This window comes from Vigna umbellata, chromosome 1, assembly GCF_029865625.1.
Source record: "Vigna umbellata cultivar VRB3 chromosome 1, Vumbellata_1.0, whole genome shotgun sequence".
NCBI lineage: Eukaryota > Viridiplantae > Streptophyta > Magnoliopsida > Fabales > Fabaceae > Vigna > Vigna umbellata.
Genome location: NC_142165.1, coordinates 80281806 through 80296925, shown reverse-complemented (window position 1 = coordinate 80296925; position 15120 = coordinate 80281806). Strand labels below are relative to the sequence as shown.

At 32.6% G+C, this 15120-nt stretch overlaps 1 protein-coding gene across 1 annotated transcript; it reads right to left on the bottom strand.

The window, feature by feature from the left end:
* Positions 1 to 7249: 7249 nt before the first annotated feature.
* On the bottom strand, positions 7250 to 11478 carry LOC148206533 (protein DJ-1 homolog C-like). The gene is made up of 7 exons (XM_088104352.1): positions 11024 to 11478; positions 10782 to 10931; positions 9911 to 10090; positions 9164 to 9244; positions 8852 to 9052; positions 8064 to 8201; positions 7250 to 7970 (listed from the first exon to the last, which is right to left on the bottom strand). Exons 1-7 carry the CDS (start codon positions 11402 to 11404, stop codon positions 7761 to 7763), a joined length of 1341 nt encoding a protein of 446 aa, XP_087960478.1. The 5' UTR covers positions 11405 to 11478; the 3' UTR covers positions 7250 to 7760.
* Between the last annotated feature and the right edge of the window lie 3642 nt (positions 11479 to 15120).

The window sequence follows — 15120 nt, the reverse complement described above, 5'->3', positions numbered from 1 at the left end:
GTGTGTTAGAGGTTTATCAATCACAATACAATCCCACAATTCTTGCTGTTATCGCTGTGTTGCGCTAAATAGGCCATGCGCGTGCCCGGTATTCATGAGTGCTCCAGAGATCATGCCAAGATCTCATGCAAGCGGCCCCACTCGACACTCATATAGGTGATTTCATCAAGTGTATGCTGCAAATCATACACCACCCATAAGGGATATGAAAATCATTAAAACTTTGTTTAAGCTAAAATTCTTTCACCACATAGAATTTTAATGACAAAGTTTAACCTCTCAATAATGCAGTCTCTAGCACTTTCACACACACCATAGGAAGGGACAAAATTGATTAAAATCAATTTAGTGCTATTAGAACTAACAAGTGACTTGTTTTTACCCATATGAACCTTGTTCATGGGATCTCCAATCACAAAGGTTGGGTTACCATCACTTGTTTGTTTGCAAGTGGCTTAAGTCCCATTCCCCTCGATGTTTCTAATAACATTTGTCTTCCCAGGGTTTTGTCAGAGGATCTGCTAGATTCCATTCTGACTTCACATAATCAATAGAAACAGTTCCACTCTTTAGTGGCTGTTTCACCAAACTCTTGATTTTAGCTATAGCTATTGCCGATTGGCAATCACGGTGTATCGATACCGACGGGGTTGGTTTCATTCCTAATGGAATGTTCGCTAAGAAGTTTTTCAACCACTCAGCCTCATTATCAGTCATCTCAAGAGCAACAATCTCAAATTCATTGTTGATCTTACAATAATTGTTTGCCTGGCTGATCTCCATGTAATCGCACCACCCCAAGTGTGAATACATAGCCATTAGTGGATTTTGTCTCATCTGAATCATAGATTCAGTTATCATCATTGTACCCTTCTAGTACAACGGAAAATCCACGATATTTAATGGCATAATCCATTTAACCTCCTAAGTATCTCATAAGCCTAGCAAGTGCATCCCAATTTTCCTGATCTGGATATTGAGTATACCTACTCAGTGTACCTACTGCATAAGCAATATCAAGTATATAAAAGCTCACCAAGTGCAATAAGCTCCCAATCATATGGGCATACTGAGGCTGAGATAATGACTATCTTTTATTTTTCACTAATTTAGAACTAGCATCATAAGGGAAACTCATTTGTGTCAGGTCATAAAACTCAAACTTCTTAAGAAGTTTCTCAATATATTGTTCTTGGGATAATAATATACTATCTCCCTTTCTTATGATTCTAAGACCTAAAATCTTAGAAATATTTTATTTCTAACAACAATTTCATTCTCATTCTCTATCTGACATTATAGTTATCTAAAGTCTCATTCTAAGAATAAAATATGCAGTTATGCTCAAACAATACATAACCAACAATAAATAAATGTCATTCCAAAATAATAGATCATAATCATCATTAAAATCAAATTCTCAATTAATTAAAATCCCATCAACTTCCTTTTTAAATCAAATTAATTTCTCTTTCAATAAATTAATTTGATTTCCAATTAATTACTAAATAAATAGTAATAACTTTGTTCCCATAATTATAACTATAAATTAATACTTTCATCTCTCTTTATAATTTAATTTCATTAATTAATTTCAATAATTACTTAATTCTATTTTTCATTTACAATTGATTATTATTAATTAAAACAATATTATGAGTTCTCCGACCTGCACCCAACTGGCCGAGAAATAGTCCGAAGTTTGGGTTTGCAGTTTAAGTAGTTCAAACTGAACTAATCACAGACACCGGATCAAACTCTGGCCTGCAGCCCAAATAGGTCCAAACTGACCCAACACAGTCCGACGATGTCGGAGCCACCACGACAAATCTCACGGTCAAAAAAGAGTAACTCCGCTGACAACCACCACAAAACGGTTGTCACCGCCATCGCAACCACCGTGAGAATCCAAAACGAAGGTCAGAACAACCCCCACATCTCAAGATCGAAAAACAAGAATAGAAAGTCCCAAAAATCTCCAAATGAAACGCGACTAGATCAAGAGCACAAGATTTCCCACACCAGAATTTTGACACTCAAAAAGTAAACTGGGAAACAAGAATGGAACTTCTCAAAATGCAAATTGAAAAACAAGAATAAAACACCTAAAAGAAAATTCTTGAACATGATCAGAAATCCCCAAAACGCAGTAGTCGCCTTCCTCGTGACTCAACCCAAAATCACAAAATTAGAAACCTCAAAATCCCCGAATCGAAACCCTAACGTAAACGCCATGCTCCACCACGAGAATGCCAACAAGCAGAGACCTTCGCCGCCACAGAGACGCCAGAGAGCGAACCCACACGTCGCGGAAACACCGCGCCTGAGCCACCAAACCTGATCTCCACTCCCAAAGAGAAATCGCTGGAATCAGAGAAGAAGAGAGGGAAGTTCCCTATTTTGATTCGAGCCTTGAACCCATAAGAGTAAGGGAAAGAACTTTCCCGTGCACGCCGCAACTCCCATTGCTTGAGTTATTGGTTCAGCGTGAGACAAAGAGAAAAGGGAATGAAGCTTCCCTGCTTTACGAGCTCGAACCATGGCGAAAGAGGAGAAGAAAACCCTCCCTGGGTGGCGCGACGAAGAACCCTGAGAATCAACCTCAGTGCACACCAAAATTTGCGCCTTCGCGAGTCCAGAACAAGGAAAAGGAAAGGTGGAGTTTCGCAAAAAGGAAAGGTGGAGGGCAGTTAAGGGTTGGTGCGCGAGAGAGAAAAAAAAATTGCGAGACTGGGAAAAGGGGATAAAAAAAAATTAGGGTTCCTATTTATTTTTTTTTTTTCAGAATACTTTAAGCGTAAATTGTTCCTTAATCTCACTGCCACCACATTTACCCATGATCCTCGAACAATTTAATTTTTTTTTTTATTACAGACAATATTAAAATTATCACCAATTATTCAAACAACCCCCAAAAATAATTTAATTAATATTAAAAGAAAAACCCTAATTCTTACTTTATTCCTAATTATAATTCAATGGAAAAATCTTCTCTCTCCACTGTAATTTAAGGTTCACTCCATTGCCTGCGGCTGTCACTAAACAACCGTTTCTCTCTTTAATATTAAAAAAAAAATTATACATGAAATAAAAGGAATCAATGCCATGTATAACAGAATCATAAACCCAACAAAAATGGTAACTAATATTGATGATTTCGAACGTACTAAACTTACCAAAATTATAACCACTTTATCATATCACAAATATCCAACCATGGATTTTAAGCATTCAAACTTTTAATAATCATCCAAATAATTAATTGAAAAATAACAATATAAGAATATATCAACATTCATCACATAATCAAATAAAATATTAAAAATAAATTTTTCATGCTTTGAAAGAAAATCAAACATATCTCCAAATTCATTATACAATAAAACAATAAAGTAAAGATAAGTTTCTCGTACCTTTTTTTTCTTTTGAAAGTAAGAGATTAAACCATAAGTCCTTAAGATTGTAGTAAAAAGTGCTTACAAAATCTCATACTGCAATTTCCTGAGGCGTGTAAATCACTGTCCTTAAGGACTTATCCGCATTGTGTCGCGCAAGTCCCCAGGATACAACAGGAACTTCTCGAAAGTATTCGAGGATCACAGAACTAGCAAGAAACTCTACTTTAATAGAGTTTATACCCAAGATAATTTGTAGAAGAGAAATAAAAATGAAGCTAGGAAGAGAAGAGAATGAGAAAGAATCAGGTCATTTGGAATGGGAAAGTACTCTCTATTTATAGAGCTAGGAAAGAATAAAATAAATTAAAACAGATAAGTTGACTGTTTCAACCCATAAAATTTGACCGTTTCATGCACTTAAAGATTTGACTGTTGTTAATAAAATATTAACGTTGCATAACTTTCAATTGCAATAAAATAATAATATTTTACAACATTAATTACTTTCAATTTATGATTTTATTTCTTAATTATTTTTAGAAGATTGCTTCTGTTTCGGATGTGTAGGGCTGTGTTCATCCAACGTCTCCACGTCTTCGCCTGCTAGTGTTCGTACGTCTGACCCTCAGTCCTCGCTCCTCGACTTTCTCCTCTGTCCGCGGGTGGGAGACCTGCGAAAGATTCTCCGATGCCAAAGTCAGTTGAGAGCTAAGGCGTTTTTCTAAGACAGTAATAAATGTGCAGTAAATGCGACCTATCTACCACTCACCCTGGATCTGTATTTATAGTTTTCGCTATGGGCTTGGGATTAGTGAAAAGTTAATCACGGCCCAATTCAGCCCAATAGCTTTTAACCCCTACTTACCTTAAGCTAAGTTGATTAGTGACGCGGCCAGCCGCCTTCGTGGGACTTATCCTCCTGACCGGTCGGCCCTGACGGGTCCACGGCCTAGGCGTCCGCCCTGACTAACCCTTCCCAACAATAGTAGAAGGGTAGTTTCCTAGGTCCAAACGGTGATGTGGGCGGCCGGTCCGTTTGGTGGTCCGCTGACGTGGATGTCCTTCCGTACGGCGTCCGGTCCCTGCTGGTACAGTTTCTAAAATTATATAAATCTTTGGACTTAAATACATAATTATTAACTACTAACTTGAACAATCTGATAATCTTAAAGCAATAAACACATGTATTTAGATACAACAAATCTATAATCTGTTTCTAGACAGACTATTTCATTACCTATCTAGAACGCATAATCTATAAAATATTGGACGTGCTTAGAAAAGAATGAGATTTTGTTATTTAAATAATAGAGATAGGTATTTTTAGGGGTGGGCAAATAGAACTTAACTGCACTGTACTACTAAAATCTGTACTGAACTAAAAACTAATTTGTATAAACTGAACTGAGCTGTAAAACAGTTCAGACAAACTGAACTGTTTTTTGTTTTATCAAACTGGACTGAACTGAACTATACTAAATTGTACTAAACTACAATATAAACTAAACTGAACTACTAACTATACTAATTTTAAACTGAATTATGCTAATTTTAAACTGAATTGTACTAGTTTTTAAACTGAATTGTACTAGTTTTTAAACTGAATAGTATAACAATACATGTTCTTTTTAATTGAAATTTATTTTAATATTTATTTTATTCTATTCATAAGTGTCTTACAAATTAATTTTTTAATTATTTGATATTATTATTTTCTATTTTATTTATATTTCTTTTATTATTATATGTGTATGGAAATTATTTTATTATTTTTTTTTTTACTTTTTCTATTTTTTTATTTTTTTTATTTTTTTATTTATATTTATTTTGTCATGAATACTATTTTACTTTTATATTTATTTTTTTAATTTTTTATTTATATTTTTTTTTATATGTGTATATAATTTATTTTATCTTTTTATCTACTTATTTTATTTTAAAATAATTTTTTATTTATATTTATTTTGTTCCCTCATAAAATTGTTTTATTAATCAATTATTTATTATTTATATTTTCTTATGTAAAAATTAAACAAATATTTATTAATTATTATAATATAATAAAAGATGATGCTAGAAAAATTACTCTTGATAAACGTTTGTTAATTTTTTTGTCATTTGATATTTTTATAATATTAGTTATTTTTGCTACATTACTATTTTTTTTATGATATTTCATTATATATTCATTTAATAAAATTTAACGTTAAAAAATATATTTTATTTTTAATATGTAAAATACTATCATTTAAAAATAATAATATTGATATTTATTTTAAAGTAAGTTGATTTTTAAAATAAATATTTATTTTAGTGTGTGTGCTTACACACATTTTAATATCATTAAAAGTTTTTTTAACATATTTTTACATATTTAATAATATGTTAAAGAATATAATATATTTAAAGTATTATTTTTTTTATGTAGTCTTTTTTTTATGATTTATATTACTTAATCATTTAATAAAATTAAATTTAAAAAAATATATTTTACTTTTATTACTTAAAATAAAATTATTTAAAAAGTAATATATTTTTATTGATGAAAAAATATAAAAATTTGTGATAAAAAAAATTGTCTTAAAAAATTCATTATTAATTTTTTATTTGAACGGTTTCTTTTATTAATATTTTATTATTAAATAACGTTTTCTTAGCAAGACGGAGCAATTGAATAGGAACTAGAGAAAGAAAAGAGTAGATACAGTTCTCACAGTTAACTGAACTGAAACTGTTATAAGTTCAGTTTTTAAAAACTAAACCATAAAATAGTATACTGAACTTTTAGTAAAAGTGGATCAGTTTTTTTTAAGTATAATATAGTACAGTTAACTATAGTACAGTACAGATCAGTTATTTTTGCCCAGCCCTAGGTATTTTACTAAATGTACTACAGCTAAGTGAATGAAAAAAGAAAGCATGTGGTGGAAGAAGAAAATGCCTAGAATAGTACTTAAATTCCATTGTACCGAGCTGTGATAGGAGTTGCAGTTCTTGGTGAGTGCAACAGCTTTTGTTCCTTTCAAAAATATTTTATCAACAAAATTGAAGGTAACTTTTTATAGTGGGGTGAAGAGATGACCAATTAGTTGACTTCCTTAAATTGGAAAACGTAAAAGTACGTGATGTGTATACACATGGGTTCTACTTAACCAATCCAAATTGGTTCTCCATGGTTGACGTTGTTATGTATATGTTTAAAATAAAATTTTGACAAATTATAAGAAAACTAAGTTCAATTTAACTTTTAGATAAAAGATATGTGTTCCTACTTTCTCTTTTAGAGGTGTGTATAGACTTCATTGTGACATCAATCCCACTAAGCATCAAAGTTAAACAATTGTATATTTATTAATTTATTATTTGATTATGTTATTATCAAATGTCAAAGGAAATCAGAATTAAAATATCGGTAAAGATTTAAAAAAAAAAAAACTTTTATTTATGGTAAGTACCTTTTCTTTTATAGATCAAAATTTTGTATTTAAATATCGGCTATAGTAATCATGCATCTGAATGTTGTCAATTATTCTTTTGAAGTGAATGAAACTATGTATGCCATATTTGTTTTCCAGTTTGGAATTATATCTTAATTGAACTCGGCTTATTGTATTCATTCTTAAGATTTGAAAATAATTCAAATGATTAAAATTAAGATAATGTTGAATTGCTTTCGGATTGAAAAAGTCTCCAAAGTTCATGTTTATCCTCTTGGTTTTCGACTCAATTTGTTGAACAGGAATAACTACAAAAGATGTTACTTGCAGATTCCTTGTTTTACGCATCGACAGAAGTACAATATCTATTACCAAGGAAAATATATGACTAAACCACCTGTCGCAACAAAAATCTGACATGAAAAAACTTTGTTGCTCGTTTTTTGTGTACAAGATGATTATATTTGACTCATTACATTATGACATTGACCTATTTTTTTAGGGCAAATGAGGATTGAATTATCTATCAAGGTCTGAATTCTACATTAGAATGTTCAGCATACAGTTCCCATCACATGTGAAACGATCACATCCACTCCACAAAGGAAACTCGATTGATTGGTACCATCCATGTATGTGAAAAATTCCAAAATGCGCTGACACCAAGAAAGTCAAGCATGGTTGTACCTTGTGGATTTTGCAACAAGATGGGGAATTGCACAAGACTGTGTACAAGTGGATCAAATACTTTTGGCCACAGAAAGTGCAACTTATCCTTGTTTGTGAAACGATAGGGAACAAGCATTTATAATGATAATATGGAGACGTTGGCCAGGCATAGGCTTCGAAAATGATAAAGCCCCCATCTCCTAAGACTACTTATAATTCTTCTTCTACCTACACATACTTTAAACCATCATGCACTCTACCCAGGATACTCAAAAACAAGGCCTTTTGCTACGCTTTTAGCTCTTCCATTACCAAATAGCTTGCTCACAATGGCCAATGCAAAATCTGTTACAGTGGCAAGTCCCTCACTAGTGATCAAATTTCCATCAATTACTACTTTGGCCCCATTTATTGCTTCTTCATTAACCTTGTCTAAGACAGAGGGATGGGCTGTGGCCCTCTTGTCCTGCAACGGTAACAAATTTCTCATTTCAGTGACGATTTCCTCAAGAATTAGATCAGGAAACAAGCACAATGGTAACAGTAGGGCAGCTAATACCTTAAGTAAACCTTGTTTATGTAGAATGGCAAGTGAAGAACAGATCGCCCCATATATTCTTCCAGCTGAACTTTGTTCTTTAAGAAGTTTCTTCAGAATTCTAGATTTGCTTAGTCTTTGTGCACCAGTAGTTCCTCCCTAAAAATTCATGAAAATCTCAGTAACTACAAACAATAGGTGGAACAAAAACCAGAATCATCAGATTTTGCAGATAGTGACTATCATAAACTAAATAAACTGAGTCGAGTGCACCTGCAAAGAAAACCCCTAAAAATTGAAGAACCCCAACAAAAAATCATAATTATGACCATTCAATTTCACCCTTTGCTCTATGCACATTGTATGTGATTTTTGTTTGTTGGGGAGAGGGTTATTAGTGATTGTATATGTTTGGAAAGTTTAAAAATTGGGATTGATTGAAATTTTGTAGTGCTTACTTTAGAAATCCACTAAAATTTAGATGGATGTGAGTCACCTTTATTTAGTTTTTAGGTGAGCGTTTAAATTGATAGTTTCACCTTTACTTGTTTACTCACTCTACTATTCTAGTTAAGGATAAGTGAGTGTTAAAACAAAATGAACTCCATTCAATTTTAACGTGTTCCAAACATACACAGTTAATTTATAAAGCAATTGAAATGCTATTTTCCTCAATGGGTACATCAAAATCGATTTCCACATCTAATCAAACTTGAATTATCTAAAACTCAATAATAAATACTTATAAGGTCTACTATAGCACCATGAAAAAATGCAGTAACAAGTTTATTATAAGAGTTTTATCTTACTGGAAGAATAATCAAATCATGTGCTGACTCTTGAGCATCCTTAATTAATATATCAGCAACAATTTTTGTTCCTTGTGAAGCCAAAATTTCAAGAGATTTCTCAACTGAAGCAACTATGACGTTAGCTTTTGCGCGCCTGAGAATATCTACCACAGTCACTACTTCAATCTCTTCAGAACCATGTGCAATTGGTATGAGGACCTGGGTATCATAATGAATGACTGTATGTGTAAGTTTAAGATCTCGTTTCAAAAGGATAGACAACTGAAGTCTTCCCAAATTATAAAAATATGAAAGTTAGTAATAACTTACACTAGGGGCGTGATGGGCAATAGACCATTCCACTTTATTGAACTCCTTCTTAGTTGCATTATCATCATCCGTTCTCATCAACTATTATAAAATAAGGGAGTATTGGATCAGTCACAGATTTAACTGATCAGACGACATACATCAAAGATCAAAAAGAACAAGAAAAGATGTTGATTTTTATAAATGCGTTAAAACAATATTGAATCCAAATTTACAAACATAGATTTCAAGCACATCTACCATTATTTTTTTTTCTATTCTTTTTAAATTATAATTTGGTCATATTTCTAAACAATGTATGATTTCTAGTACGTCCCTCTCACATCAAAGATTGGATATTTCAAACATGAAACTAGACATTAAAAAATAATCCAATATAGATACAATAACAATTATTCATGCTATAGACTTGGTGCATTTACAACTTACTTGAACCAGAAAAAAGGTTGGCTACTGGTGTATCATTGCAATATAGGCTTAAAATTTTAACATGAATATTTGGCAATGCAGAACAACTGTATTCCTATTAGAATCCTCTCTTCAAGTTCTCACTAAATTTGCATTTCCCCTTTGATTTTTATTGCATTGTATACTAATTCAATGTCAGTACCATTACTTTTCAGCACGGAATTAACCAGTGAAGGAAACAAAGAAACAACTTCATACAAGCACATAATATGATTACAAAGATGAAGGGAAGCAATTTATTCCTTTCAGGCAAGAAAGATGCTAATAAAAACAGATTACCAACAATTCTGCAACCTCCCTAGCAACCGACTCCCCAAATAGCTGCTCGGCCAAGGACAAAGCAAACTGGTAAGTAGTTCCAGGGCCCGGGCTGGTTGTGAGTCCTCTGGAAACCTGAAGATTTGATTTAACGGCCCAAAAGGTTGGAAGGCTGTCGAAGAAGGCAGGGTGGCAAGTTATCTTGCATGACAAACTAGAGCATATTAGCCTTATCCAAATACCAAAAAAAAAAACATAATGAAATTATAGCAAAAGTTGTAGCGAGTAAAAGCAATTCCAATGGTAATAATACAATTTATGTAAAAAAAACTTAATTAGAATGCACTAATAGTATAATGTCATTTTATTATAGATTGGCATTCATGATAAGCTTGTTCACTTTCTTTACTTTAAATTTAACACACACACACACATACACATATATATTGTCGTTCTACAATTATTTGACACAAAATGTTTGATAATTTTATCACACCATCCATCCTTTTCATTAATGTGATGGGTTGACAGGATAAATTCTAATGGTGTCGTGTACATATACAGATTAAGCTGTTTCCACTCTAGTCTTGATGGATGGATCATGGATACCACCACACTGTTAGGGCAACAAGAATTTTCTATTCTAGATTTAGTCCGACAGACACAAACTGTATTCATTTCCCTCTAAGATTTATGCCTAACTTAACCTACAATTCCGACTCGTGATATTAAGGTTTACACTGATATGTATACACTATTTTACACATATATGCAGGTTAGCTCCTCGGGGGACTAAACCTTCTGCTAGACCGAACCAACATTGGATAGCAAGATTAATTTAAAGCCATGGCAATAAATTTCGATTCTATTGAAATTCAAGTTAAGCAGGCACCTTTTTTCTCTTCAAAAGGCCCCATGGCAAAAGCGTGACAGCGGGAGCTGCACAAATAGCTCCGTAGAGCCTGTTTTCCTCAGCTTGTTTGCTTGTGATTTTTCGCAGAACTTCGCAATCCCGTAGTCTTGCAGAGCCAGGCATTCCTCCCTGTCACTCGTGGTTAATACTACCATCAACAACACAAGAACCAGCACTAACAGTAACAGCAGTACCAACAGTGGTTCGGTTAGAGAACTAACGGGTAAAGCAACGAGGTCAAAAATTTCATCGGAACACGTGGAAATGTCGGTGTCGGCCACTAGTTTGGTGCCTCCGGCAGCTTCTACTTGGAGCTGCGGCTCCACGGAGGCGACAGTGACATTAGCACCGGCGCGTCGCAGCACGTGAATCATGATAACGGCTTCCATTTCTTCGGTGCCCAAACCGATGGGAACCAGAACCTTTTTCGGAGGGATTGCATTTGGTGCTGTGTCAAGGAGAGAGATTGAAAGTGTGGCTTTCGCAGTGAACGTTCTCTGCCGCGGAGGCGTGACGGTGGCGAACGGTATCCGTGCGGCCAAGGCGGAGGCGGTGACCGGAGAGAGGGTAGTGGAAGGTTGAGGCAGTAGCAGCAACGACATGAGGATTGGGGACTCTGCTGGAACTCAACTAACTCTGTGGCACTCTGATTCGAGATTAGATTACGAACAAAATTACAATGCTTCTTTTTTTTCTATTCTGTTCTTGTAAATGTTTTTCTTTATTTTTCAAATTTTATAAAATTTGAAAAATTTTAGTTTTAGAGGTTATATTTTTTTATCTTCTTATTTATTTTAAGAAATTTAGATAATATTTATTTTATAGATCTTAATAATTTTTTATATTGTATATTCGCATTATATTGCAGCTCAACCAATATGTATTACGTAAAACTATTGTTAATGATAAATATTAATATTTATATAGTATATGCCATTATGAATTGTTAATTTTCTTATAAAATTAAAAATACAAAGAGTAAAGTCAAAATCACTCCATCTACATTGAGTCTAATAATATGCTCTCTTTTGAAATTTTCTTGGTATGTCATTTTTTCATGAAATTTAATTTAAAGGCGAGAAAGGAGTAGATTTGTAATACAGTGACTTTTTTAATTTTGGTTTCGGGTGATTTGAGGATAAAAGTTGAGCTTTTACTATATTATCTTTTGTTAAAATTGTATGGATTTCATGACTTTGAATGGTGGTAATCGGTTTTGGATGGATGGAATCGATTCCAAGAACCCCACACATGTGTGGAAAACAATTCTCTTACTAATCGAACTTATTTCATTACCTTCTGTTTAATTCATCAATTTTATCTTATTATTTTTTTATTAGTTAGTATTCATTTTTATTTCGAATTAATTTTCGAGTTTTCTCATCTTGTTATTATCAAATATGATAAAATAGAGCTAACCAAGAGACATTTTACTAGAGAAATGATTAAGAACATGCAAGAAGAGCTAGATTAGAAAGCAACAAAGGACATCAAAGCCTTATATATCAAGCTAAATTGGAAGCTCTTGGATTGCTCAGTGCAAGGAGAAGAAGGCTAGCACAAGATACATGAAGACTTCATATTTGGGCTTGCAGATCAGCCAACACCCAATGAGGAGGGTATGTGCCCAACAACCCATGGGAAGTTTCAAGAGTTGTACGTTTTATTGCTTTGTACACGTAGCTAGGCACCTGAAAAACGTATTGTACATGTGGCTTGTGATTCATATGATGCGAATGATGATCAACCAAGATTGAATCTCGTGTAAGGGTGTTGAATCCACTATAAATCCAACACCTCGTGCATTGTAATGTCACTCTTGAATGCCAAGTAATGTCATGTTGTTAAGATCACTCCATCCTTTGCTTGTAACAAGAGTCACCTTTTTCGAGTCCTTATCACACTCCTTTAGCCTCTTTCCTTCGTTTGGGTTGGTTGTCAAGGCTAGTAGCATCATATACACACCATTCATCTTCCATTTCACTATAGAACCTTCATTTTTGTTGCACCTCTACACCTCTAGTTAGAGTTTCCAATTTTTGTTTCATTACACAGTGGAGAATGGTTATCCAAGCACCTAAGAGCAAGCCATCATGTGGTATTCAAAGCCACAATTGAAGCTTTTTGTAGTGAAATAAGTGTTTTTGTTTTGTTTCCGTGTTGTTCAAGTGCTTTTCCATATTTGTCTTGATTTGTGTACTATTTTATTGATTTGTTTTTGTTCTAAGTAGGTTCTGCTTGTGTAAGTGAGTGTGTTGAGCTTTAAGTCAATTGTTTGATCATTTTAATCAGTGCAATTCTTTTGTTTGAGTCTTTTAATTGGAAATCTAATTTTGTTTTGTCATAAGTAATCTGGTTTGCATGTTAGTAAAAGAGGCAAATATGAAAATAGAAACTAAACATGTAGATGTAACAAGTGTATTACAACTTGCTTGTATGGTTTTTACTGGCTAAAAGTGCATCAATATGTTATTAAGCAAATTGACCATTGCACTAAAATATGAAAACTACATTTTCATGTGGAAAAGCCACCAGTAGTAGTTTTTGTTTCTATAATGTCTCAACTCTGGAAGTCACTTAAGCGTGTCAAAAACAAAAATACTTTCGTTTAAAATTGTAACATAATTAAAAAGTTTTCCCAAGAAATAAAGTTATTACAATTTGAAATTATAATGATCAAAATTCAACAAGAAAGTAAATAGTTTATTACAATTTCTTAAATCGATGGATAAAATAAAGAACTTTATCCAAAACTCCCATTGCAAATCCCCTCTCTCATCAATCACATAACTCTAGTAGCATCTTCATTCCTATATGCTCTCGTATCACAATCGTAATACATTAATTGCAACAAACATAACCAAAACAAACAAATGTATGGGTAAGCTAACAATATCAAAATCAACAGTATAAGTCAAGCAATACATAAAAACAAGACAGTTCAAACCATTCATTGCATCAAAAGCTTCTCTCATATCAATGGTCTATCCTCACAACACTAATTCCCAATATAGGATGATTGAGTAATCTACCTTCACAATACAAACCTATCTCCCCTATTCCTTTAGGTCTTATAAGTAAAAGCTTCGATGGATTGCATACCGAGCACTATACTTAGCATCAAGTTGGATTATAAGGTTAAACAATTTTTCCCTCCCCTATTTCACACAGGCTCGAGGATATGGTACTCAAACTCACTCTTACTACTTCTCACAGTCAAAGAGTGCTTCTTTTATGCTTCGCACAGGTGAAAGGAAGATCCTAAACTCAAGGACTTCACACCCAACTTTCCAAACCACTTCATAACCCGAAGTTACTCTCAAAGTCTATTCATATCAACCTCACTTGGAAATTACTAACTCTATCCTTTCTTAAGAGTCCACCAAACATAACTAGACAATATCAGAGCACCAGATATTCTGTAGGACAACCAATTTAGTCAAAGCAATATCCAAACAGCTATATAACATCAACCATACCAGAAGGATAGTAGAATGTATAACTAATAGAATGTATAACTAAGATAATGGAGGATGAGGATGAACAAACTCTCGTTTATGTTCAAATTGATGATTTCAAAAAACAAGCTAAATGTTTTGATTATCCCTACGCTGTTAGGTTAATTAATTTGAAGGCTCCAACAAATTGGTCGGAGTCTTACGGTAATGAATATCATAAATTCTAAATATTTGTCATTCATTAAACTTGACATGTAGCTCCTTCGCATGTGAATATAATTAGAATTCTTTTAATATCTTTATAATAAATATATTCTTCAAAGATTTTAGTATTAAATACTACAAAAATAAACATTCTTTCAAGAATAAAGCAACATATATTAAACTTTAAGATATTAAATACTATGAATGTTTAAAATTAAATATCAACATTTTGTATCTAGGATTTTTATTAATCAAACAAAATTATACATGTACAAATTACTTACTTTACATAGAGCATACAAAGTATTTATTAAATGTAAAATAAAAATATATTTTACACTTTAATTAATCACTTAATCAAAATAATATCATATTCTATTATAACATATAATTATAATGTAATATATATATATATATATATATATATATATATATATATATAATATTTTTGTTTTAGATCCTTCATTATATTATATTTTATCAAAATTTAAATTGAAGAACATTCTTTACTATTTTTATTATTTTATTCAATTTTAATGATCAATCTTTTATACATGAAAATTGATCTTTAGTGCCAAACTTTCAGCGATGTAAATAAATTGAGGATGCCATTTGGGTGTTTTTTCTCTTTTAATTCTGTTATTTTATTTGGGAAA

Bases quoted from the DNA above. Each gene is read 5' to 3' on its own strand.
- LOC148206533 (XM_088104352.1), bottom strand. From the start codon at position 11,404: ATGTCGTTGCTGCTACTGCCTCAACCTTCCACTACCCTCTCTCCGGTC. The intron at 9,245-9,910 runs GTAATCTGTTTT...ATTTTATAATAG, and splicing joins GGGAGGTTGCAGAATTGTTG to TTGATGAGAACGGATGATGA. The intron at 8,202-8,851 runs GTAAGATAAAAC...ATGAATTTTTAG, and splicing joins ATGATTTGATTATTCTTCCA to GGAGGAACTACTGGTGCACA.